Below are 23,738 nucleotides of genomic sequence, written 5' to 3'. Positions count from 1 at the left end.
GTTGTTAACAATCTCATTCTGAGAGTTCTCAGTCAAAGTAGGAGATTGAAGCTGTGTTTGCTGCGTTGCTTGAGCTGAAGCATCAACCTTTACCATCATCTCATCCATCTGAGGTTATTTTTGACTTTGTTTGGGTATGATGGCCTGTGATTCAGATGCAGTATTTATTACTAGAGATGGACCGATCCGATATAACGTATTGGTATTGGTCCAATACTGACCTAAATTATTGGATCGGATATTGGAGAGAAATAAAAAATGTTATCCGATCCATTAAATATCAAAAAAGCACCTCGGAAAACTTGCGTCATGGCATAACTCGGCTCATCACCGTAGCACGTCGGAGCAGTGTGCATCACGTGATAGAGCGGCTGTGGCGTGCAAGACCTGTTGTCTGGTTGAGCATTCGGAGCCTCGCTACCAAACCGGCATTTCATCTCCAAAGTTATCCCAGACAGAAGTAAAGCAAGTGTGTAAGTTCATCTCTGAATGTTTGTAAAGCATTCCAGCGTTAAGCTTAACAACCGATATATGGAGCGACTGCCTCTCATCCTCTCCCCCTCCCTCTCCTGCTGCTACTTCAATCATGAAACTGATTAATGATCAGCTGATCGGCTTTTTCCGGCTGAACAACAGCAGCACATTTAAGCTTGATAAACTGTTGTTAGAATTTATTTAATATTACTTTCTACACCAGGATCCTTTTCTAAGCAGCTGACGGCTGGTAACTGTGCAGGGGCGGATCTAGCAAAGTTTAGCCAGGGGGCCGATAGGGCATGAACAGGGAAAAGGGGGCACAAAGACATACTTTTCTTTCTTATTCTCATTTAAAATGTCTAGCTTTTAATAAATATCTAAATCTTACACCCAAAGTTTTAATCTGATGTAAAATGTATAGAAGTCCATTACTGTATATAGTAACTGTTAAGTCTAATATACCCTAGTAAGCTATACTACTTTTTCCTTTGGGAAGCTACCATCTGTGCAGTCTGTAATTTTGTTGAAGAAAGATGTTGAATCTATTTAATTATTCTTGAAAAATAATTTATTTCTGTGCATTTTTTTTTTTTTTTTTCACACTGCATCAAATTAAAGTTAATTACGTCGATTAAGCATCATGAGGTGGGGGGTGGTTCCCTATTTTTATTTTTATTTTTATTTTTTTTTTTGCTGGGAGTTTGCAACCCTATTAGTTAGGTTGCTTAATATTTCGACTAAATACTCTTTAAAATACCAGAATAGGGAGGATGGTGCAGGTTTAAGTTTATTAAATTGATCAGTTTTGCTGAACTATGAAATATTTTGGGGTGCAGTGTATTTTTTGCATACAGGTATAACCAGTGTTGGTCAAGTTACTTGAAAAAAAGTAATCAGTAACTAATTCCTGATTACTTCCCCAAAAAAAGTAATCCCGTTACTTTACTGATTACTTATTTTCAAAATTAATTACTTAGTTACTTTTTAAAAACACGATTTACAACCTGAAGAGGTGATAAAGTGATAGATCTTTCAGCCCAATTCTACTTTTTCTACATAATCATCATACAAAATGTAATCAAATGGAAAAGTCTATTTTTAAAACTTGTTTTATTAGTTTTAATCTTTTAACTTTATGCATCAAGCAAAAATTAAATTATATGCACCATTCTCTGACTGGAAGAAATTTGTTTAACATTTAAACCTATTTTCTGCACATTCCAGCACATAAAATAAAATAATTTTTTTTGTGTTTACACTCAGTCTTTCAAATAGATGCAAGTAAAACACAGCAGAAAATAAATAAAATCAAAGACTAGCGGCCCTGTTGCTCTTTCCACCTGTAAAGCAGGAGTGGGGTAGGCGGAGGTTTGTCCTGATGCAGGTGTGCCGCAGCGGTCAGTTGAAGAATCCATGAGTTTCTCTGTGAATTTCCCATTACGTGGTAGCGCACTTGAAGCTTGTTTAGGGGTTTTTTTTCGCTGTAAAAAGAAGTTTTCTTCCCACGCACAATGGACACTAATGTTTTTGTCACTTTTTATGGAATCAAACTCAAAGTAAGGTCAGTACTTCCACGCTTTAAACGCTGCACGCTCATACTCTCTCCGCACTCGATATATGATCCATTGTTGATCTGTACAAAGCTGTTGTCACGAACGTCGCACTCGCTTACGTCACTGTCATGAGACACTCTCGCAAAAAAAATCACGGTTTTAGTAACGCAGTAATGCAGCGTTCCTACGGGAAAGTAACTGTGATCTAATTACCGCTTTTGCAAAAGTAATCCCTTACTTTACTCGTTACTTGAAAAAAGTAATCAGATTACAGTAACGCGTTACTGCCCATCTCTGGGTATAACAGAATAGCTTTAGTGCTGTTGTTTTTTTGGGTTTTTTTTTTTTTTTTTAACTTGAGTTTGAGCTTATACAAAATGCAGCAAGATGTTAAAGATGTTTTATTGATTAAAAAACACACTATATCGGATTCATATCAGTATTGGCCGATATACAAATTTATGGTATCGGACATAAAACAGTGGTATCGTGCCATTTCTATATATTACAGATTGATCTCTTTCTATTGGAACAAATGTACCAGTGTAAGGATTTAACCTAGGCATTTCCTGTACGTGCCCTCTTTCAAAATAAGAGTTTATTCCATCAGATCATTTAGAGCCACAAACTGAGTTTATTTTTAAGACATGAAGCTTTCCAAGTCTAATTTCTCATTTTCTTTTCCTCTTGAACTTCAATAAAAAATTTATTTTATTTTTTTTTTAGTATTTTTGGTTTTTAATGCTGCGACTTGCTCCGACTGCCTTATCAGCCGCAGCTTTAAGGTATAAAGAAGATATTGATGAAATTCGAGTTTGCAGTGAACAAAGTTTTTGAACGTGACTTTATGCTTGAAATATTAGACACTGTCTTCAGGATTTATTTCATCCAGATTGTTGAAAATCTGGATGAACATCAAGAGCGTTACTGTTGTGTTCAGTTTATGGATCGTCTGCTTCCTGCAACCAAACCTTTACATTATCCATAAAAACAAAGAATCCTGTTACCTTGGACTGAAAATACACAGTTAACCTTTTCACTTCTTCTGGTAGTTGCAAACTTGATGATTCTTGCAAATCTTTTGCATCATGGTAGCATTTAATAAACTTGACAAATTCACAAGACACTTCATTGACATTTTTATGTGGTGTCATTAATGCAGAGATTTTCTCCATGTACTTTGAGTATGTTTATATTTTGAACTCGAACTTGAACTAAGACATTTGTCGATATATCTCACAAAATAGTGCATATTCTGTGAATCTCGGGCAACTCGACTTATGTGAAGTGTTTTCAGCTGGGCGTGTACCTGGTGTTGAGTGACCGATGCATGAAACTATACATTTTTAGACATAAGTTGTAACAGCTGCCATTTTCTTTGTGAGTATTTATTTCACAGCGTGCTGCGGGGAAAAGCCTGTTCTAACGTTTGAGTCTAAGGTTTATTTTGAGCACCTGGCGGCTCTTTTTTTCCTTCTCATACGTAAACTCTCTCTCATATGATTCTTATGTAGGTGGTAGAAAAGGGGGAAAAAATTACCATAAACAGTGTATTTTGCGACACCATGAAACAATCGATAGCGTATAATGTGAAACGATAGATGTATTAATGTCATCATATTGCACAGCCCTAATCGACAAACATGTCTTCTTTTAACAGATGTTGATTCCAGGGAGCAAACATTTCCACAACATGTGTCAGCATATTTCAGTTAGCTATCCAATTACGTATCAATTTGGGACATCAAAACTCAGTTCATCAGTCTTTGTAGTGAAAATATTTTTTCAAACTCTTAATAGCTTCACCGTTTTCCTTTACAGCTTAAACAATAATATCACTCACCAGTTTTGATGAATGAGTGGTGTGTTAATCCAGGCCTCAAGCAGCAAGTCCGTTTAAATTCCCCAAAAGACGATCCAATAAATTTAGTCCGATGGTGATCCTTGAGATCCATAAATCAAAATGCCCAAAACATGAAAGTTGCGTTTTACGGTTTATTTATCCAGTTTGGCGAGCAGTAAACAAAGATTCATTATATGTTGTTTCCTGCTGCTTCTCCTGGTGTGATTTTTAAAAAAACAAACAAACAGAAAAAACGTAGGCCCACCCCAGTGTATGCTGGTCCCATACCAGTCCCTTTGTTTATAGAAAATGGCCCTACAGTTCTTTCTGGCTGACTTACACAGATAAACAACAAACAAAAAAAACCCAAAACACAATTAAGCATTTATTAACCTACAAACAAACCTTACAAACCCCAAAAAATAAAGTAAACCAAGAACAATTTTTTTTTTTTTTTTTTTTTTGAGTTCTAACACACCCACAGTGATTAGTTTTTGTGTCTTCTGACTTGTTTTCAGATGATGCTGCTCTGATTTGTGCATTCACATTATTAACAGCATTTCAGTTAATTCAATTTATTTATCTATTTATACAGCGACAAATCACAACAACAGTCACTTCAAGGCACTTTATATGGTAAAGTAGACCCTACAATAATACATACGGAGAAAACCCAACAATCATATGACCCCCCTATGAGCAAGTACTTTGGTGACAGTGAGAAGGAAAAACTCCCTTTTAACAAGAAGAAACCTCCAGGAGAACTAGGCTTAGGGAGGGGTGGCCATGTGCTGCAACGGGACTGAAAACTGAAGGCTCTCCCTCCCATTCTACTTTTAAGTACTCTAGGAATCACAAGCCCGCAGTCCAAGCGAAGTGTTCTAATAGGGTGATATGGTACTACAAGGTCATTAAGATAAGATGGGGCCATTATACATTATGGTCACCCCGGTGTGTCGGCCAGAACACCACTTAAGGCCAAATTGTCCCAGAGTACGAAAGAAGGAGGGAGCTTGAGGTTCCGTTTGAGGCACTTTATTGTCACCACTCAATTTCTGGGGCTGTAAACACAGTGTGTGTGTGTGTGTGTGTGTGTGTGTGTGTGTGTGTGTGTGTGTGTGTGTGTGTGTGTGTGTGTGTGTGGTTTCCTACAAAGGAAATAAACAAGGGAAATAACAATAAATAAAGAGAATAGACAAGTCAAATACTCAAATATAAACATAATACAACATAGTTAACATAATCACATATAAGATCAGAAAAATATAATACACTTCAAACTGCTCACACTATGCCACTAAATAGCATTAGTGCGAGGTTAAGCAACTGTCAGTACACAGAAACTACTTCCGGTAGTTATACAAAATAAAAGCGTCCCCCATTATAATCCGCTATAATGCTCTTATTGTGAAGGGCAAGCGGGACGCCATACTTCCGGTCAAACTTTGTTCGCTATTTTATTGATCCACGTACCTAATTGTTCACTACAAACTCCGCTACTTCAAAGTAAACAATCACAAGCATCACATACAACATACAGAGAAGGTCTGATAACACAGGAATGACATTATGGACATACGAGCGACCGTACATGCGTCAACAAAGCTAAACCGGGGTAAGCTAACAACATAAATTAGCTTATGAAATGAAGGTGAACTCACGCGTTGCATGCGTGGCCTACCGCTCCAACTATGGACTACATTAGCTCCTAAATGGTAACATACTACAGTACTGACACAAACAAAGGCAAAATACGACACAGGTCACTACTTACTTGTCATTTACGCACACCTAACATGCCCCAGGAATCAGTGCACCATCTCCGGACCAACACTGCCCATCCGAAATTAAACTGCCCACCTTACTAACCGGATTATGTCACTAGAAGGTGGGCTGGCCCAAACTGACAGAAGACTGAACATTACATGAACTTATATAAACTTATAAACACCAGTAAAACTATTATATGAACTTTGGGGCCTTTTATACAACAGCCGCCCCCAAATATATGTAAGACATTTGCTCATCAATAAGGCAACAAAGTTCTAGGGTTGTGGTGAGTTCGACACAGAGCTGTCCTCATCTTCTCCAGAGGGCAGCGCAGGGAGGACAACCAGTCTGGCAACTGGCCGAGTGTAGACTCTCTCCTTCACCTTCACGTCAGCTGACCTGATGCGTCCATCAGGGCTAGAATGAGTTTTAATCACCCTCCCCACCGGCCAGAGAGCCCTGGGAAGCTGTGGATCGGTGATCATCACCACAGAGTCCTCAGCCAAATCAGCTGCCGTTGTCTGCCACTTCTGGCGAGTCTGCAGACTGGGAATGTACTGACGAATGAAACGTGACCAGAAATGGTCAGCCAAAACCTGGGAGTGCTTCCAGCAACGGCGACTGAGGAGCTCACTCTCTGGGTATACTATCTGAGGTAGCGATCCATCCGGCCGCCCCATCAGAAGAACATTGGGAGTCACTGGATCTGCATCTCTGGCATCGGAAGACACATACCCCAGGGGTTTACTATTGAGTATCCCTTCCACTTCGATGAGTACAGTGCGAAGCACTTCTTCTGGAACTGACTGAGCACCAACGGTGGCATAGAGGGCATACTTAACCGACCGGATCTCCCTTTCCCATGCTCCCCCAAAGTGTGGGGCACCTGGAGGATTAAAGCGGAAGCTGATCCTCTGGGGTGCTAGAAGCTGTTGTAGTTCCGGGGCCATCTTCAGAAAGGTCTCACGCAGTTCCCTCTCACCTCCCCTGAAGTTGGTCCCCTGGTCTGAAAACAACTCGGCAGGTGTTCCTCTACGGGCGACAAATTGCCGAAGAGCCATCAGGAATGCATCTGCATCAATGGTGTTAAGAACATCCAAGTGGACTGCCCTGGTGGTAAGGCACTTGAATATGATTCCCCATCTCTTCTCAATACGCCGACCAACCTTGACCTCAAATGGCCCGAAGCAGTCCATTCCCGTAGAGTAGAAAGCTGGTTTATATAGACGTAGCCGGGCTGCTGGCAGGTCTGCCATCCTTGGCACTGTAGGTCTAGCTCTCCACCTTTGACAATCAGCACAGAGGTGTTGGTAGCGCCAGACAGCTTCACGCCCTCGCAGAATCCAGTAGGAGCGCCGAAGTTCTGCGAACACCCGCTCCAGGCCAGGATGATGGAGGCGGCGGTCAAAGTCTTGGATCAGGAGTTTGGTCACTGGGTGGCTTGGGTCTAGGATAATTGGATGGAGTATCTCCAGAGCCAAATCTTCAGATCGACTAAGTCGTCCTCCAACACAAATGTCTGGTCTCATCCACCTCGGGTGACAGAGAGAGAAGACGACTGCTCCTGGGAACTGGCTTACCGACTTTCAACAATTTGTACTCCTCCGGGAAACTATCCATCTGGGTCCTCTGTAGGATCAGCCTCTCCGCCTTGCGATAGTCCTCAACAGTGGGATGACCATCTGGTTGGGCCGCCCCATGTAGCTCCCGCGCTGTAACCTCTAACATCTCACTCCAGGTTTTGTAGCGGCTCAAATCTGAAGTTGGCTGACCTGACGGAGTAGTTGCTGTGGTCCCACAGAACACAGCTTTGCGCAGCTCCGAGGCATCTCCTGCTTGGTCAACCGTGAGATCCTCTGGCCAGGAGTCTGGACTGCGCAGGAGAAAGGATGGTCCTTGGCTCCATCTATTTGGTAAGGTGAGCTCCTTCAGCTTCTTCCCACGTGTCACATCGTCGGCTGGATTCCTTCCAGAGTCGACGTATCTCCAGGAGTGCCTGTCTGTCAGCTCTTGTATCTCGGCTACACGAGTGCCCACGAAGACCTTAAATCGACAGGATTCAGACCTCAGCCAGGTCAGCACTGTTGTAGAATCAGACCATAGGACCGTCTGGTCGATTCTAAGGGTGAGCTCCCTTTCCAGCAATTGTGAGAGCTGTGCCCCAGTGAGTGCAGCACAGAGCTCCAATCGGGGCATGGAGTGGAACCGCTTAGGGGCAACCCTGGAACGGGCCACCAAGAATGACAGATGCACTTCACCATTTCTGCCAGTGGTCCGGAGGTAAGCTACTGAGCCATAAGCTTCTTCAGAGGCATCACAAAATATGTGCACCTCTCTCTGACAGCCGAAGGGGTCCACTTCCTTAGGCACATATGGTCGGGGAAGAGTAATTTCAGGTAGAAATTGCAGCTCTTCCTCCCAGGCTATCCACTGCTGCATAAGCTCTTGAGGTAGGTGTGGGTCATCCCAACCCCTTTGCTTGTCCCAAAGATGGCGGATGATTACCTTCGCTCTGGTTGTGTAGGGTAAGATGAACCCTAGGGGGTTGTACTGGCTGGCCAGGACCTTGTAGATATTGCGCATCGTGGGGACTGCGTATGGAACTTGACGATGCTTGTAGCCTAGGACATCTGTGTGGAATAGCCAGCTCAATCCCAGGGTAGATTCTGGGGTATCTACCTTGTTCTGGGCCAGCCATAGCTCCACACTAGCGGAGCAGCTCTCTTCTGGTAAGTGACTGATGACGTCACGCTCATTGCTGGCCCACTGACGTAGGTCAAACCCTGCTGAGGCTAGGATGGCCCGTAACCTGTTGACAAGATTCCTTGCCTCTTCCACAGTGGGGAAACTCTGAAGGCAGTTGTCCACATAAAAACACCTTTCGACTGAGAGTCTCACGTCATCATCTGGCTGGCTGTTATCCATGACATGACGCTGCAGGGCAAATGTGGCACAGCAGGGGCTACATGTGGTTCCGAACGGGAGCACCCGCCACTCGTAGACTGCTGGAGGGCTCTCGTCGCTGATGTCTCGCCAGACGAATCTGAGCAGGGCACGATCTTCTGGTAAGAGATGAACCTGGTGGAACATGCCTTTAATGTCCCCACTCACTGCAACTGCATGCTCTCGAAGCGTAATAGAACTCCCAGAAGCGACGCACCTAAGGTGGGCCCAGGCAGCAGGTAGTCGTTTAAGTTCTGTCCTCTGTACTGAAATGAGCAGTTGAAAACCAATCGGTTCTTGCCATTATGGCTCACCATGTGATGAGGGATGTACCATGCCTCCTGACCTTCTGTCACAGGTGTCCCAGAGCCACACTTATTGATGGAGCCAGCCTTGATAAGCTTCTCCATCTCCACTTTGTAGGCTTCAGCTCGTTCTGGGTCTTTGGCCAGCCTTCTCTCCACACCCCGTAGACTTGGCATGACGGCGTCTTTAGTTGCCTGCAGTAGAGGCATCCCCTTCCGGCGAAGCAGTGGGGTGGCATAGCGACGTATGCCTTCAACCTCTATTCGGACAGTTCTGGTCTCCAGAATGCATATGGCCTCTTGGTCTTGCCTTGAACGAGTAACAAGCTTCTCGTTTCGGAATGGAACAATGTCGACCTGCCACAGTTTCTCCACACGTTTCATTAACTCACTGACCTGAGGTGCAACAGTCGTCAGTAAGCACTGCTGCGGTTGGGTAAGCTGGCCAACTATACTTGCTGGCCCGTGTAGCGCCCAACCTAGCCGGGTACGGATAGCAGCAGGCCCTCCTGGAGGTCCCAGCCTGACTGGTTCAACGGGGGTAACCAGATGGGGATGGTCACTGCCAATGAGTAGCAAAGGTTTCACATTTAACAAGGTGTGGATCGGAAGGACAATCAGGTGCTTATATCTTTCTCTGAGTTGCTCCATGGGATAAGTGTGGCCTGCAAGTCCGATGCGTGCAGCAGTGAAGGCCCCAGCAATCTTGAACCTGGTCCTGGGCCTTGATGGAGAAGAAACAGAGAACGACACTGACTCACCTCTGAGAGTCTGCACGTCCTGCCTAATCGTGCGCAGTGGGACGTCCTCTGCGATCCCTTGCATGCCTAACTTCTCGGCAGCCTCCGGCAGAAGCATTGACCTCTCTGACCCGTCATCCAGTACAGCATAAGTGCTGATTGTTCGCTTGCCATAATGAATGCAGACTTTGACGATCTTTAGAAGGACTTTGCAGCCTTCAGTGGGTCTGTCTAGATACAAGACGTCGGTCGCTGCCTTCGAGTCACCGCTCACCACCGCTGTTGTTAGTGACCCTTTAGGTGTTCTAACATTGACATCATGCAGTACCTGCAGGTGCTTCCCTTGGCAGAGGCTTTTATTGTTTTATTGTTTTTGTAAATATCTTAGAAATATGGTATCTAACCAGATATGGCATTACCCCGGCCTCCAGTAACACTCTGAGGAGTCTTTGTGTCGTTGTTGAGCCGGACTGCTTTCTTCCATCAGTGCAATATCTGCACAAATTAGAAGCGTCCTGTCTCAGAGGGACGGTCTGCTGTAATGTATTAATTATCAAGAAGTCCTAAAAACTCCCTGAAAATAAAATGAAAATGACCTTGTAGTACCATATCACCCTATTAGAGCACTTCGCTCTCGCTCTGCAGGCCTACTTGTTGTTCCTAGAGTATTTAAAAGTAGAATGGGAGGCAGAGCCTTCAGTTTTCAGGCCCCTCTTCTGTGGAACCAGCTTCCAGTTTGGATTCAGGAGACAGACACTATCTCTACTTTCAAGATTAGGCTTCAAACTTTCCTTTTTGCTAAAGCATATAGTTAGGGCTGGACCAGGTGACCCTGAATCCTCCCTTAGTTATGCTGCAATAGACATAGGCTGCCGGGGGATTCCCATGATGCACTGGATGTTTCTTCTTCAGCCACTATGTGTTTATGCATCACTTTCCATTTAATTATTTGTTATTATTAATCTCTGGCTCTCCTCCACAGCAAGTCTTTATCTTGTCTTCCTCCCCTCACCCCTCACCCATCATGGCTGCTGTCCTCTCCTCCTTGAGCCTGTTTCTCCTAAAGATTTCTTTTTATTAAAATTACGTTTTTCTTTCTTACTGTCACAAAGTGCTTGGCTCACAGGGTGTTTTTTTTGTTTTTTGTTTTTTTTTTTTTTGATTGTTGGGGTTTTTGTGTATTAATGTAGAGTCTTTACCTTACAATATAAAGCACTTTGAGGTGACTTTTGTTGTGATTTGGTGTCATTTGAAATGAATTCAATTAAATACCATATGAAGAAAAGATGCATTCAGTCGGTTGGATAAACATTAAATGGGAGCTGACTTGTCAGTGCTACAACTTCCTGTGGAGGACGTGGATGCTGACACTGCTGGGTGAAATTCACCAGAGGACTGCAGCTCTGAGATAATGATGGTGCAGCAGGTCCACTGATCGGCAGCTTCTAGTAATTCCAGGTTTGTAGCTCCAAAACTCTGGAATCATCTTCCTCCTCAGATTAGGTCTTCCTCACTAACTGAAAACACACGTCTCCTCATGAGCTTCAGATGAGTTACAGTTTATTGTGTCACTTTCACAGTGCATCTCTTTTGCTATTATTATATGACTTATAGTTATTTACTTTTATCATTTGTATTTATCCTCCAATTTTTTTTTTTTTTTTTTTTTTTTTTGGTCATTGTTTTTATTACAACCTTTTTCCCATTAACAAGGCGGTGTCTGCGACACCAGACACAAAACAACAAAACAGTACAAACATAGAACATACACAACAGCTCTTAAATGCGACATAATACAAAATACCAAATACAAAATACAAGAGGTGGTGAGTTATTCTCACAGCGCCCGGGTGATGATCACGTGCGCAGCAGTCCTTTGAATAAGATAGCGGAAAGGTCTGGTCCAATATAGTCCAAGAAAGGGTGCCACATTCTGTAGAACTGTTCCACACTGTGGTGTACAACGTAGGTGAGGTATTCCAGAGGGATCAGTTCGAAAATTATTTTGCGCCAGCCACCGACAGTGGGAGTCTTATCACTGACCCATTGCAAGAGGATATTTTTCCTGGCTGCAAATGTCAGAATACTATACAATCTTTTGTTGGCCGCTGTTTTCAGGTGCTCACTTGGAAAACCTAGAATCAGGGATAAAGGGTCCATCTCTATATCAGCGTGGAAGATTCTTCCCATTTCAGCTGTAATCTCAACCCAGTATCCTTGGAGTTTGTGACAAAACCAAAATCAGTGAGTTAAGGTCCCCACAACAATTTTACATTTGAGACACATAGGGGAAAGAGAGCGGTCGAAAAGGTGCCTGCGGTGAGGGGAAATATGCAATCTGTGTAAGATCTTAAATTGTATTGCCCTTGTCCGAGTACAAATTGAAATCCGCTTTGCGGAAGACCAAATGGTATCCCACTTATCTTCGTCTATGGTTACCGACAGCTCCTTCTCCCACACACCTCTGACCCCCTGCGCATCAGTGGTAGTTAAAGCGTTAAGTACACGGTAAAATGAACTCAGAGACACCTTCAGCTGTTGCCTAAACAAAATTTTCTCGACATCAGATATTTCAGGGTGCTCAACAAGGGTTGTACTGTGAGTGATATAATGTCGTATTTGCAAAAAGCGAAAGAAATCTTGTTTCGGCAATTCGTAACTGTTGGTAAGTTGTTCAAATGACATGAGTTTATCACCTGAGAAAAGATCACCAAGAGACTTAATACCCTTATCAGTCCATCATTGAAAGCCGGGGTCCGAGGAGCCCGGAGGAAAAGCAGGGTTATTTATTATCGGGGTAAAGGTTGATGTGATTTTTGATCTTCCCTCAAGACGGCAGACAGTCCACCACGCTTTTAGGGTGTTGATCGTTACAGGATTTGTGCAAAGGGCTTTAATTCCTTTAAAATCATTACAAAATAACAAATCCCTTAGTTTGCATTGTGACAGAGCTGTCTCAATATCCGACCAGATTGAAGCTTTACCCCTAACCCAGTCGCTCACAAATCTTAAATGGGCAGAGAGCTGGTACATTTTAATATTAGGTAGATCCATGCCGCCCATGGAGCTCGGCAGGTGTAATACTGCCATCTTGAGCCTGGGCCTACGTTTATTCCAGATGAAAGAGGTAAGCCAGCCATTTATGTCCTTCAGTACCCGTTTAGAGAACAAGACGGGGATCATGTGGATAGGATACAATAGCCTAGGCAGCACATTCATTTTGATCAGGGCAATGCGTCCTAGCCAGGAGACAGGAAGTGACGACCATCGCTCTAGGTCTTGTTGGAGTTTGCCAAATAAAGGCGTGAAGTTGGCTTTGTACAGTTGATCAAGAGATGGGGTAATAAAGATCCCCAAGTACACAAATCCATTGGGAGACCACTTAAAGGGAAAGGGAGGAACAGTAGTCGGCATTGTAGAAAGAGTACCGAGAGGCATGGCCTCAGATTTAGCCAGATTGATTTTATAGCCAGAGAAACAGCTAAATCTGTCAATCACCTCAATGAGACTGGGTACGGATGTTACAGGGTTAGTCAAAAGAATTAAAACGTCATCCGCGTACAAGGTTATTTTATGACACAGCTGTCCAATCTCCAAACTACGTATTGTGGGCGTCACCCTTATGGCCTCGGCCAGAGGCTCTATGGCCAAAGCGAATAGAAGGGGCGACAAAGGGCAGCCCTGCATAACTCCCCTATGAGTGCTGAGACCTAAGTCCATTAGTCAAGACTGCTGACTGCGGACCATTGTAGATAACTTTGACCCATTTTATAAAATTCTCCCCCAAGCCGAATTTGCCCAGAGTATACAACAGATAAGACCACTCAATTCTGTCAAATGCTTTCTCTGCGTCGAGAGAAAGCACCAGGCCGTCAATAGATTTTTGCTTAAAAGCTACAATAGCGTTCAGTAAGCGCCTAACATTGGTGGCTGAATGTCGACCCTTTATAAAGCCTGTCTGATCCTCCCTTATCAGCACAGGCAAGAAATTTTCTAGGCGAGAGGCCAGGATTTTAGAAAGTAGTTTCCTATCCACATTTAAGAGGGCTATAGGTCTGTAGGACCCGCATAAATCAGGACTCTTCCCTTTCTTTAGAATTAAGGAAATGTTGGCCTCCTTCAGTGTCTGCGGAAATTCACCTGCAATGAAGGAGTGGTTGAACATGTCAAGAAGAGGTTCCACAAGAACATCTTGAAACTGTTTATAGAATTCACCACAGAAGCCGTCAGGCCCTGGTGATTTTCCACTTCGCAGTGCATTAATAGCCTTGGTCACTTCGGTCTTAGTTATGGGGCTGTTAAGGGCAGTCTTCTGGTCCTCTGACAAATTTGGTAAGTCGAATTGGGCAAAGAAATCATGCATTAGCTGCTCCCCCTCTGGGACTTGCTGAGAAGAGTGCAAGGCCTTGTAAAACTTCTTAACACAGTCATTTATCAGCTTGTTTTCATATACCTTGTGGCCACCTTCATCAGATATCGCCGCAATGGTATTAGATTCTGCACGCTTCTTAACATAGTATGCCAGACATTTACCGGCCTTGTCTCCATGCTCGTAGAACCTCTGCCTGGCGTATTTAATTTTCTTCTCTGCATCTCTGGTAAGAAGGCAATTCAGTGCTGATCTGAGTGCAGTTATTTCCTGCCACAATGGCGGTGACGGGGAGGCAATGTATGTTTTTTCCTTATCCATCAATTCGCCCTCTAAAGATTTCTGTTTCTCCATCCGTTGTCGCTTCTTTGTTGCAGAATATGAAATAATCAGCCCTCTCACATAGGCCTTGCACGTTTCCCATAGAACAGAGGCAGTACTAGCTGACGGAGCGTTGATATTCAAGAACGTTTTAAGTTCAGTAGAAAAGTGAGAGGCAAATTCTTCATCCTTAAGAATTATGGTATTAAGCCTCCAGTGACGGGATCTATGGGGTGCAGCTTTAAGATTGAGATCCATAATTACTCTAGCGTGATCCGAGATGACTATACTGGTTATGTCGCACGATGTTACCGAACCCAAGTCAGTTTTTGGGAGAAAAAAGTAATCAATTCTAGTTTGGGATCTGTGCGGGGCCGAGAAAAATGTGTATTGCTTATCGGAGGGGTGAGTACATCTCCAAACATCGACAAGTCCAAACTCGTCGCATAAAGCATGAAGCATTTTGGCCTGGGGAGAGGGGGTAGCAATGCTACGTGGAAATTTGTCCATAAGCGGATTCAATATTAAGTTAAAATCCCCACCAATAATAATGGTAGAGTTAGGAAGAAATGGGGTTAAGCCCAGAAACATTTTGGTAAGGAAGGTAGTTGGGTGAGCGGGTGGGAAATAAACATTCATTATTAAAATATTTCGTCCTTGCAAAATTCCCTTGACTATCACGTAGCGGCCCTTCAAATCCTTAACGCAGTCAGTTACTGTGAAAGGTACATTTTTCTTAATCAACACCGCCACTCCCCTGCTTCTTGTAGTGAAAGACGAGAAAAATACCTGCCCGTATGATCCTAATTGCAACTTTAAGTGTTCATTGTCATCAAGATGTGTCTCTTGTAACATAGCAACATCTATACCATCCTTTTTTAGACAGGTAAATATTTTCCTCCTCTTAATAGGGCTGTGAACCCCTCGTACATTCCAGGTGCATACTCGCAGCCTACTCATTGTTAATCATATTCATGTATCATGCAAAGCATATTGAGCCAAAAGATCCACCACATCCTGGTTGAAAATAAAACAGTACAATGAAAAATAAAGCACTAAAATGAAAGAAGAGCAAGAAAGAGCTGCGTGATGGAACATTCAAAGAACAGTGATTTGGCAACAACCCTACTAAACGTGTAGGAAAAAACCAATCTCCTCCTGCCTGTCGGAAAAACCGAGAGGCATTGCACGCGCGTAACTCACGCCTACTCATAGACGAAAACACAGTCTGTCCGGTGCTCGACGGGGTGGGACATTTCACCTGGTTGCTTATAAGCAGCGGGGACGAAAAAAGATAGTCACCTACGCCTGAAAGGAACCCTCCGGTGGTTACAGGGATTCAGGGCAGCAAGTCCACATAAGACGCAGCCGCCTCCGGTGTGTGGAATCTCTTCTCCTTGCCGTTGGCAGACAGCCTCAGTGTGGCGGGGTATAGAAGCGCATAATCCACATTCTTCTTTTTCAGGCGGCTCTTCACCTCGTCGAAAGCCTTGCGTTTCTTGGCTACCACCGCCGAATAATCATTAAAGAAGGAAACCTTGATTCGGTCTGTTGGTTGGGTCGGCTGCGCAGCCAGGCGCCGAGCCGCGGCCATCACTCGTTGTTTATCAGCAAAGTTGTGAAGCTTCATGATGATGGGTCTGGCGCGCTGGCCGGCGCCCGGCCGTGGTGCTAGAGAGCAGTGAGCGCGATCCAGCTTGATCTTCCCATTTTTAGTTGTGAGATCGAGATAGGAGGGGAGCCATGTCTCCATAAAAGCGACAACATCATTTCCCTCCGTGCCCTCGGGAAGTCCGACCAAGCGAAGGTTACATCTGCGGCTGCGGTTCTCCAAATCGTCCATATGGTCTGCCATGTCAGTTACTTGTTTGTCGAGTTGAGCCATTTTAGCCTGCAATACACCCGCCGTGTCTTCCACGCCGGAAATTCGCATCTCGACATCCCCCATCCGCGTTGCCAGGGCCTGGATCCGAGATGTCTGCTCGCGGATTGCGGCCAGCACAGTATCAACTTTAACATCCAGCAAAGTTGTAATGCTGTCAGTTATCTTACTCAGAGCCGCGAGGATGTTCGGGTTGATATCACTCCCAGTTTCCTCGGCATCAGCGGAAACTTCTGTGTCGCTGGCGTTAGCTTCTTCAGGCTCAGCCGCCGCAGGGTCCACAATGTCGCTAGCTTGCACAGCCGGAGCTGTCTTTTTCTTAGACCTGGCGTTAGGCATTTTAGAAAAATAGTCGTCCAGACTCATTATAGAGTCACTCCTACGCACATTTGTAACGTTTCACCAGGTGAACACGTATTTTAGACGGATAATCGAGGGACCTCATCGGAACTCAGCAAATCGGGTGTTCACGCTACGACGCCATCTTGCCAATCTCATCCTCCAATTTTACTTATTAAAACATTACTATTATTGCTTTAAATCTTTTTATTGTTTCTTCTATTTGTATTTGCTGTGAAGCACTTTGATCAATGTCAGCTGTGCATAAATGTGCTAAATAAATCAAATGACTTGTCTTGACTTGTGTACCTCCTTAGTCCCAAAAATCCTCACAAACCTGTTCCCAGTCTGGCGCCATGTGGCTGCAGTTCTTCCAGAAAATGTGCAGAATTTGATCTGAGCTGAAGCTGGTTTAACTTCTTATTCGCTGAACTGTTTTAGACTTTCTCACAGTAAGCATGCGTCCTTCTCCTGCTCTGAAATTTAACCTTTTTTATGTTTGTCACTGTGGATCACCCCAGAATAAATGAGAAGGAAGAGAGCCGACTGCAGCCACGAGAGGTTTTATCTCCACTCTCTGGCATGTAGTAGAGCTGGAATGATCTTCAGGAATTATAAACCATAAAGCCATAAAGCCTCATGGCTGCTGTATGAATTGGCCCAAAGTTCTACTCTGAGAGTCACAGACACATTTTGGAAAAGGTTCATGTTGGAGAAGAGGATGAGGTCTGAAGAGGTCACAGCTCTGGTAACACTTCGATTTAAAATGTCTTAAATGCACCGAGCAAGCGATGAAATCCTTTGATAAAAAACTTGATTGACTGTAAACAACAAAGCCTGAATCCCTGAATGACAGCAAACACATGCAGCTTTCTTTCCTCCAGCTCTGCTCTTCAGTCACATTCAGTCAGCATCATCCTTTCATGCCATCATCTGTGCTTTGAGCTCGCGGTCAGAAACCAAACACAGCTAAACATTTCACGCAGGGTTTCATTCTTCATCTTTAAACAAAGGTTGGTCTTTTACACTGAACAGGAAATTTCATCCTTCTTTATTTCTACTCGCCCACCTTCATGACTCACCTTGTTTATATGGTTGCACATTCCTGAGTCACTGCAGGTTAATAACTAGTGCGTCCCACATGTTTACAAAGATATGGCTCCTCCACAGCCACAAAGGTCGGACAATCCTACAGAAAATATAACTCTTATATCTGTATTCTTCTTCCACTGTCACAGGTGCCACAGTTTTCTTTGATCACTGAAGATAATATGCTGTCAGTGCATGTGTGTATAATAATGCTGACACACAAAGCCATTATTCTACAGGCCGTCAGTTCTTGCACATGTTTTTGTCAAACTGAGGTCATACAAAGTGAACATGAGAGTGGAACTGGATCTTTTTTCCTTATTGACTTTGTAGCCTTTGTCATAAATCATTCCTGTATTTAATCCTGAGATAACACTCAGCAATAATAATAAAATGCACACCTTCAGTAGCAATCCCAAAGTCATTTTAAACTATTAACCTTGCAGTCAGTTAACAGTCAGTTAATCCTGTGGGGGCTTAGTAGATTCATAGTTCAACTCCTTCATCCTGAGTGGGTGGATGAAACTACCAGCCCACATGTTCAGGTTCTCAGTAAACATTACATTACTGGCTGTAAAAAGACTTTAAACTTTATTTAAACCTTGTTTACACAAAGCACACTCTGAAAAATCAGCTGGTATGAGGCCAAAGTGAGTCATAAATCTGTTCTTCAGAATCAAACCCATGTCATTTCCCACCACATCCTATTAATTAAGATAGTGTTAGATTAGATTAGCTGTGTGCACAGTGATTCATGAGTGGTTCTTTGTGTTTTCCTAATATGGACAGAAATGTGGACCTATTGCTTATCGTTAATGTGTCCATGTTAAGTAGAAGAAATACAACATTTTGGTTAAAACTGATCTATTCTGTTCATCTCTAGCTCTGTGAGAGAGATGAGGATGGATGGAGGACAGTTAGTGAATGAGGAAGTACAGAGCTTTATGAAAGAGGAAGTGAGGACCGCGAAGATGATGAAGAGCGGAAAGACGGTTACTCCAGATGACTAACTGACGGTGCAGGACATGTGTGAGGACAGAGAGACAGTAGTGAGGTGTGCAGTAGGAATGACAGGTGGGTTCAAGGTGGGGGTGGGATTACATCAGGATCTGAGCTCCTTCTTGTTTGCAGTGATGATGAGCTGACAGAGGAGGTCAGGCAGGAGTCTCTGTGGATTCTGATATTTGCAGATGACACTGTGATCTGTAGTGAGAGTAGAGAGCAGGTGGAGGAGAGCCTGGAGAGGTGGAGGTGTGTGCTGGAGAGAAGAGCAATGGAAGTCAGTAGACGTGAGACTGAATACATGTGTGTGAATGAGAGGGAGGCGGGTGTAACGGGGAAGGAACAGAGGCAGTGACTTTGAATACCAGGACACCGTTCTGCTCAGCAAGGTGCAGATAACCAGGGTCTCTTTGTGTTATCTGGATTAATTTCGCCTGAGATTGTTGATCAGGATAAGATGGCACATAAAGCTGGTTATCAGCTAAGTTGACCCAAAGTCTGTAAGTTTCTGAGCATGAGCGTGTTCATGTGAAAGAGGTGGCGTTGGAAACATCCAACCAATCACAGTCATCAAAGCAACAGCAGCTGAATTTACAAATAAAGACTAAAATTATAATATTAGAAAAATATGAAAAGGTTAGAAGAAGTAAGAGAGATGCTGCAGAGAAATCAGCAATATGAGAGGAAAAGCTCTGTGCTGTAGTTTAGTGTCCAAAACACTGTATGACTCTGTGTGAGCGCTTTACATTAATGAACAACCTGGTTAATCTGTATTTATTACGAGGAGGAGCAGGAACAGCCTCAGGTGGGTGGGTGGGTGGGTGTGTGTGTGTGTGTGTGTGTGTGTGTGTGTGTGTGTGTGTGTGTGTGTGTGTTTTCATCATATAGGTCATATTAGTGTAAAAAAAAAAAACGCTCCCACCAGATTCCGTGGTGGGAGCGTCCTTTCTCTTTACCTCAGCCTAACCTTTTTACAATAATCTGCCATCTCTGCTCATTAATCTTTCTTCTCTCCGCGTTTCTGTGTAATTGTCGCTGTTAAACAAGTTCAATCTAAAAGGCGCTGATGTTGCGACATATCACACCGGCAGTGCAGTTATGGTTTACTGCATGGCTATTCAACTACGAAGTTAATTGGGCCAGATTTTCAAACCGAGGAATTTATCTGGACCAGATATTTTTTTTGAAGCTAGTAAGCAGCAGATCATGATCAATTTCAAACCCATACAACTGTATTGTATTTTTTTTATTCCTATTCCCCTGTAAATCTGGTGACCTCTCACAAATGCACACCAAAAGGTCCATTTAAAAAAAAGGGAGCTATAACTAAACTATTTTTTGCACATTTGAAATAATAATAATAATAATAACAAAAAAACATTTTGATAATTCCCTTTCAAATTAAAATAAATATTTCGCTGACCACTCACTTTTCCTGCCATGGATGGAGCCCCATCCGTCACAAGTATACAGACACGCTTCATATCCAGACCATTTTCCTCAAAAAGAGCTGAAATCTTCTCAAACATTATTTCGCCAGCTGTGTGTCCCTCTAACGGTAGTAAGAAAGCAATTTCCCATCCAAAAAACGGACATATACGCACAACTGTGCATTATCAGTTCTGTCTGTGACCTCCTGCTATAGACATTACATCAGTTTTCTTCAGGTCATCTAACAGCATTTCAAACTCGTCTGACGCCAGAACTTCAACTCTATGAATATTTGAACTGTCCTACAGGGGTACATTTTTAACAGCAGATGTCACACTTACTTTAATTTTTTCATCACTTTTCACCGCATCCACCACGGCCAGCATGCAGTATTTCGCTGTTTCAGAATCTGTGAAAGGCCTTTTCTTCTTCGCCAAGAAGCAAACACGAAGGGAAGCGGCTGCCGCTCTCTCTTGGGCTGTACAGGACCCTCACCATGGTAGTACAACTCCGGTTGTAAGATTATTAAACTCGGTAAAATGAATAAGTATTTGTCAGTCCAGGCAGGGTTAAACCGACAGTTTTCATTGTCAATTTTGCGCTTTTGGAGTGAGAAAGACATGCTGTTGTCGCATCATATATTACATGATTGTTTAATATGTTTACTTCACGGTGCATTGTGGGTTAAATATTGCTAGGCTACTAGGAGTGTTGCATTCACAGTCTACACTACGCTGTAGGAATTTTTAATTTTTTTTAAAATTAACTAATTTTTTGCGTTTTCTCTGTGTTTCTGCCAGGACCACAGGCAGGGCCACTCGCAGGTTGCTTCTGGGCCGCATTTGGCCCGCGGGCCACCATTTGAATAGGCTTGGTCTAAGGATTCTATCCCCAATACCTAATGGCATCAGGGTGTCATTGCCTATCCTGTAGAGATCTGCGTGTCCCTTCATGGATATGCCAACCACCAAACGGGTCACGCAGAATGATCAAATTTCCACATAATGGAAATTTCCACAATTTCTCCAGACCCCTTTGTGTCTGTCACATGTGCTTCTTTCAACTGTGAAAAACACAGGGTGCTAGTGGTGGACCTGCAAGTTCTGTTCATCTCCAAAGCAATGCCCATGGCATTGCTTTGGAGATGAACAGAAGGAAACAGGAAGTAAATGGTCTGTATTTGTATAGTGCTGTACTAGTCCCTAAGGACCCCAAAGCGCTTTACACATTCAGTCATCCACCCATTCACACACTGGCGATGGCAGCTACATTGTAGCCACAGCCACCCTGGGGCGCAATGACAGAGGCGAGGCTGCCGGACACTGGCGCCACCGGGCCCTCTGACCACCACCAGTAGGCAACGGGTGAAGTGTCTTGCCAAGGACACAACGACCGAGACTGTCCAAGCCGGGGCTCGAACCGGCAACCTTACGATTACAAGGCGAACTCCCAACTCTTGAGCCACAATCGCCCCCTCGAATTTACATATGTGCTGACATCACTGAGCTCTGTTTAAACCTGCTGTTTGTTCCTGACATGCAGTCACAGTCTGAGGGTTAGAATAATGTTTTCTCTCCTGTTTCAGGGTTCCCTGTATGGGCTGGCATACTCATTGGTGCTCTTATTGTTGTTGCTGTTGTGGTTGTGATTAAGGTTGGAAGACACTGTTTGAAGAAAGGTGAGTTTTATGTCAAAGAAGATAAACACTTTGTTCATATCCACTGAGTGTATTGCCAGTGTAGTTGTGTGTTTCTTGAATATTTTTATGTCCTTCTTGCAGGTCAACAAGGAACAGAAAATGGCCCATATGCAGAGGCACACAACGGTCTCACCTCTATGCCAGATTAATAATTTCCTCCTGCTCAAGGACAGCGTAAACTCTTTTAAATGCACCAAAAACAGTAAAATGTTTTACTTCTGTTGCCTAACTTTGAGCTTACATTAATTAAAACTTGCTTGAGATATTCCATATTGGACTTTGACAGTAATTATACTGTCCTACTGAGATATTGTTAGAATAATACATTTTGACTTTTTTTGTATGATCACAATATCTGTTCATTCAGAAAAGTGTGCAACTTAAAAAATAACTAAACAGAATTTCTCTAATGCTCATGTTATTCATGATGATTTGTCTGTTTGTCATACAGATTAAGGTAATTGGAATTCGAAAAATATGTCTCCTCAAATGTTGTTGAAGACATAGTTTATTTTTGGGATCAGTAGAAATGACCCAAATAAGCTGTGATAAAACTATGAAAATAAAAAATTTAATGGATAATGAGACTCTTAAATTAAAATTTACAAAAGTAAAAGAGACCCCTAAATTTAGGACTTGTTAAAATGTCAGTTTTGCATTATGTTTCAGATTCAGTCGAAAAGCTGTTATGCAAATGATGAAGAAACTTCTTAGCTCATGTTTAACTCAGTTTAGGTAAACATGTGCACTAGTAATGGAGTATTTGATTAAACTGAACCCTGAACGCTTCTGCTGTAATAAGTGTAAATATTTTACAGATTTTAACATAAAAATCTTCCTTTTTGAAATATTGTTGTATATTGTTTCTTTTTAAGGTGCCAAGCAGACCTGTCAGGTACATTTACGTTGTAATATTTTATGGGGGTTTTTTGTCTTAGTTGTGTGTTGTTGTTGTTGTTGTTGTTGTTGTTGTTGTTTTTCAAATTATATTTATGCTGTTATAACTGTTGGCGTACATTTTGTGCCATTTCACAGAGTGCTCAAGAGTGCACGTCTGAATAAAAGATGAAGACGACATAAAGTTGTGACTCTGACAGTGTATGTGTGTGTGTTTCTTTAAACATTCTGTATCAGTCAATTTCCAAAATTATTCTTAGTTTAGAGCAACGGTGCTTTGATAAGATCTTTTGAGGTCAGAAAACATTTTGAATAAAACTCATATAAAAACAGGAATCCTACCCTCTATTGCCTGATGTCCACAAAATAATCTTGTGACAATATAATCAAATAAACCTTAATTTATATTCTTGCTTCTTTTTTCTTACATATGTCAGATTAGATGTCTGTGCATAGCAAGTGTTGTTCAGTATTTGTAGGTAACTTTGCATTAAGGTTTTTTTTTTTTTATCCTGAATTTCTCAAGAAAAATGATAGTGGACCTGAAGCTGTAGCTGTCGTTCACCGGAACTGTATTGGTTCCTGCACCAGCCTGACAGTCAGAGTGCGCTGGGATGAGTGTTTCTCTGTCAGGAGAACTTTCTTTTAATGATGTTTCCTCCTCAAATAACTTCCACAGTGTTAGAGCATCTTCTCCTGCTTGCGTGAGTCTGTCTGCTCACTTTGTCTGGTGTAACATCTGGACATGAAAGCAGTAAGAAAACAGAAGACGAGTAACACGCTGAACTGGAATACTCTGTGAACATGTGGACTCTGGAAACTGCATTTTATCAGTGAAGGGTAGATAAGAGCAGCAGCTGCAACTGAAATCAGCATTCAGTTCAGCCTGAACCACGCCTTGCATGGACTTAAAACTGGCCCTTGCATTTTTGGTCCAGGCTGCTCACCATAATCAGCTTAATAAATACATGTTAAGTTGATCAAATGCAGGTCTTAGTTGCATTGTTGCTACACTTCAGCTATTAGCAGTGGCTCATGGTCAAAGTTTATTTTACTTGAATCTCTCCCTACATATCAC

At 42.9% G+C, this 23,738-nt stretch overlaps 1 protein-coding gene across 2 annotated transcripts in view; it reads left to right on the top strand.

Annotated features, from left to right (window-relative positions):
- LOC309706833 (CD276 antigen homolog) overlaps positions 1 to 23,738 on the top strand; it is a 95,540-nt gene that overhangs the window by 56,189 nt on the left and 15,613 nt on the right. The window contains exons 4-5 of one of the 2 annotated variants that reach the window (XM_082533743.1): positions 21,650 to 21,742; positions 21,845 to 21,966. The exons of the other annotated variant lie outside the window; for it this stretch is intronic. Coding sequence (XP_082389869.1) covers positions 21,650 to 21,742; positions 21,845 to 21,912 — 161 coding nt within the window. The 3' untranslated portion in view covers positions 21,913 to 21,966. Of the gene's footprint in view, positions 1 to 21,649; positions 21,743 to 21,844; positions 21,967 to 23,738 lie in introns of those variants that run through there. 2 annotated transcript variants of the gene reach the window in all.

This window comes from Aulonocara stuartgranti (assembly GCF_965226115.1).
Source record: "Aulonocara stuartgranti genome assembly, chromosome: 5".
Classification (NCBI taxonomy): Eukaryota; Metazoa; Chordata; class Actinopteri; order Cichliformes; family Cichlidae; genus Aulonocara; species Aulonocara stuartgranti.
The sequence above is the reverse complement of the archived record's forward strand: the minus strand, read 5'-3'. Positions and strand labels throughout refer to the sequence as shown.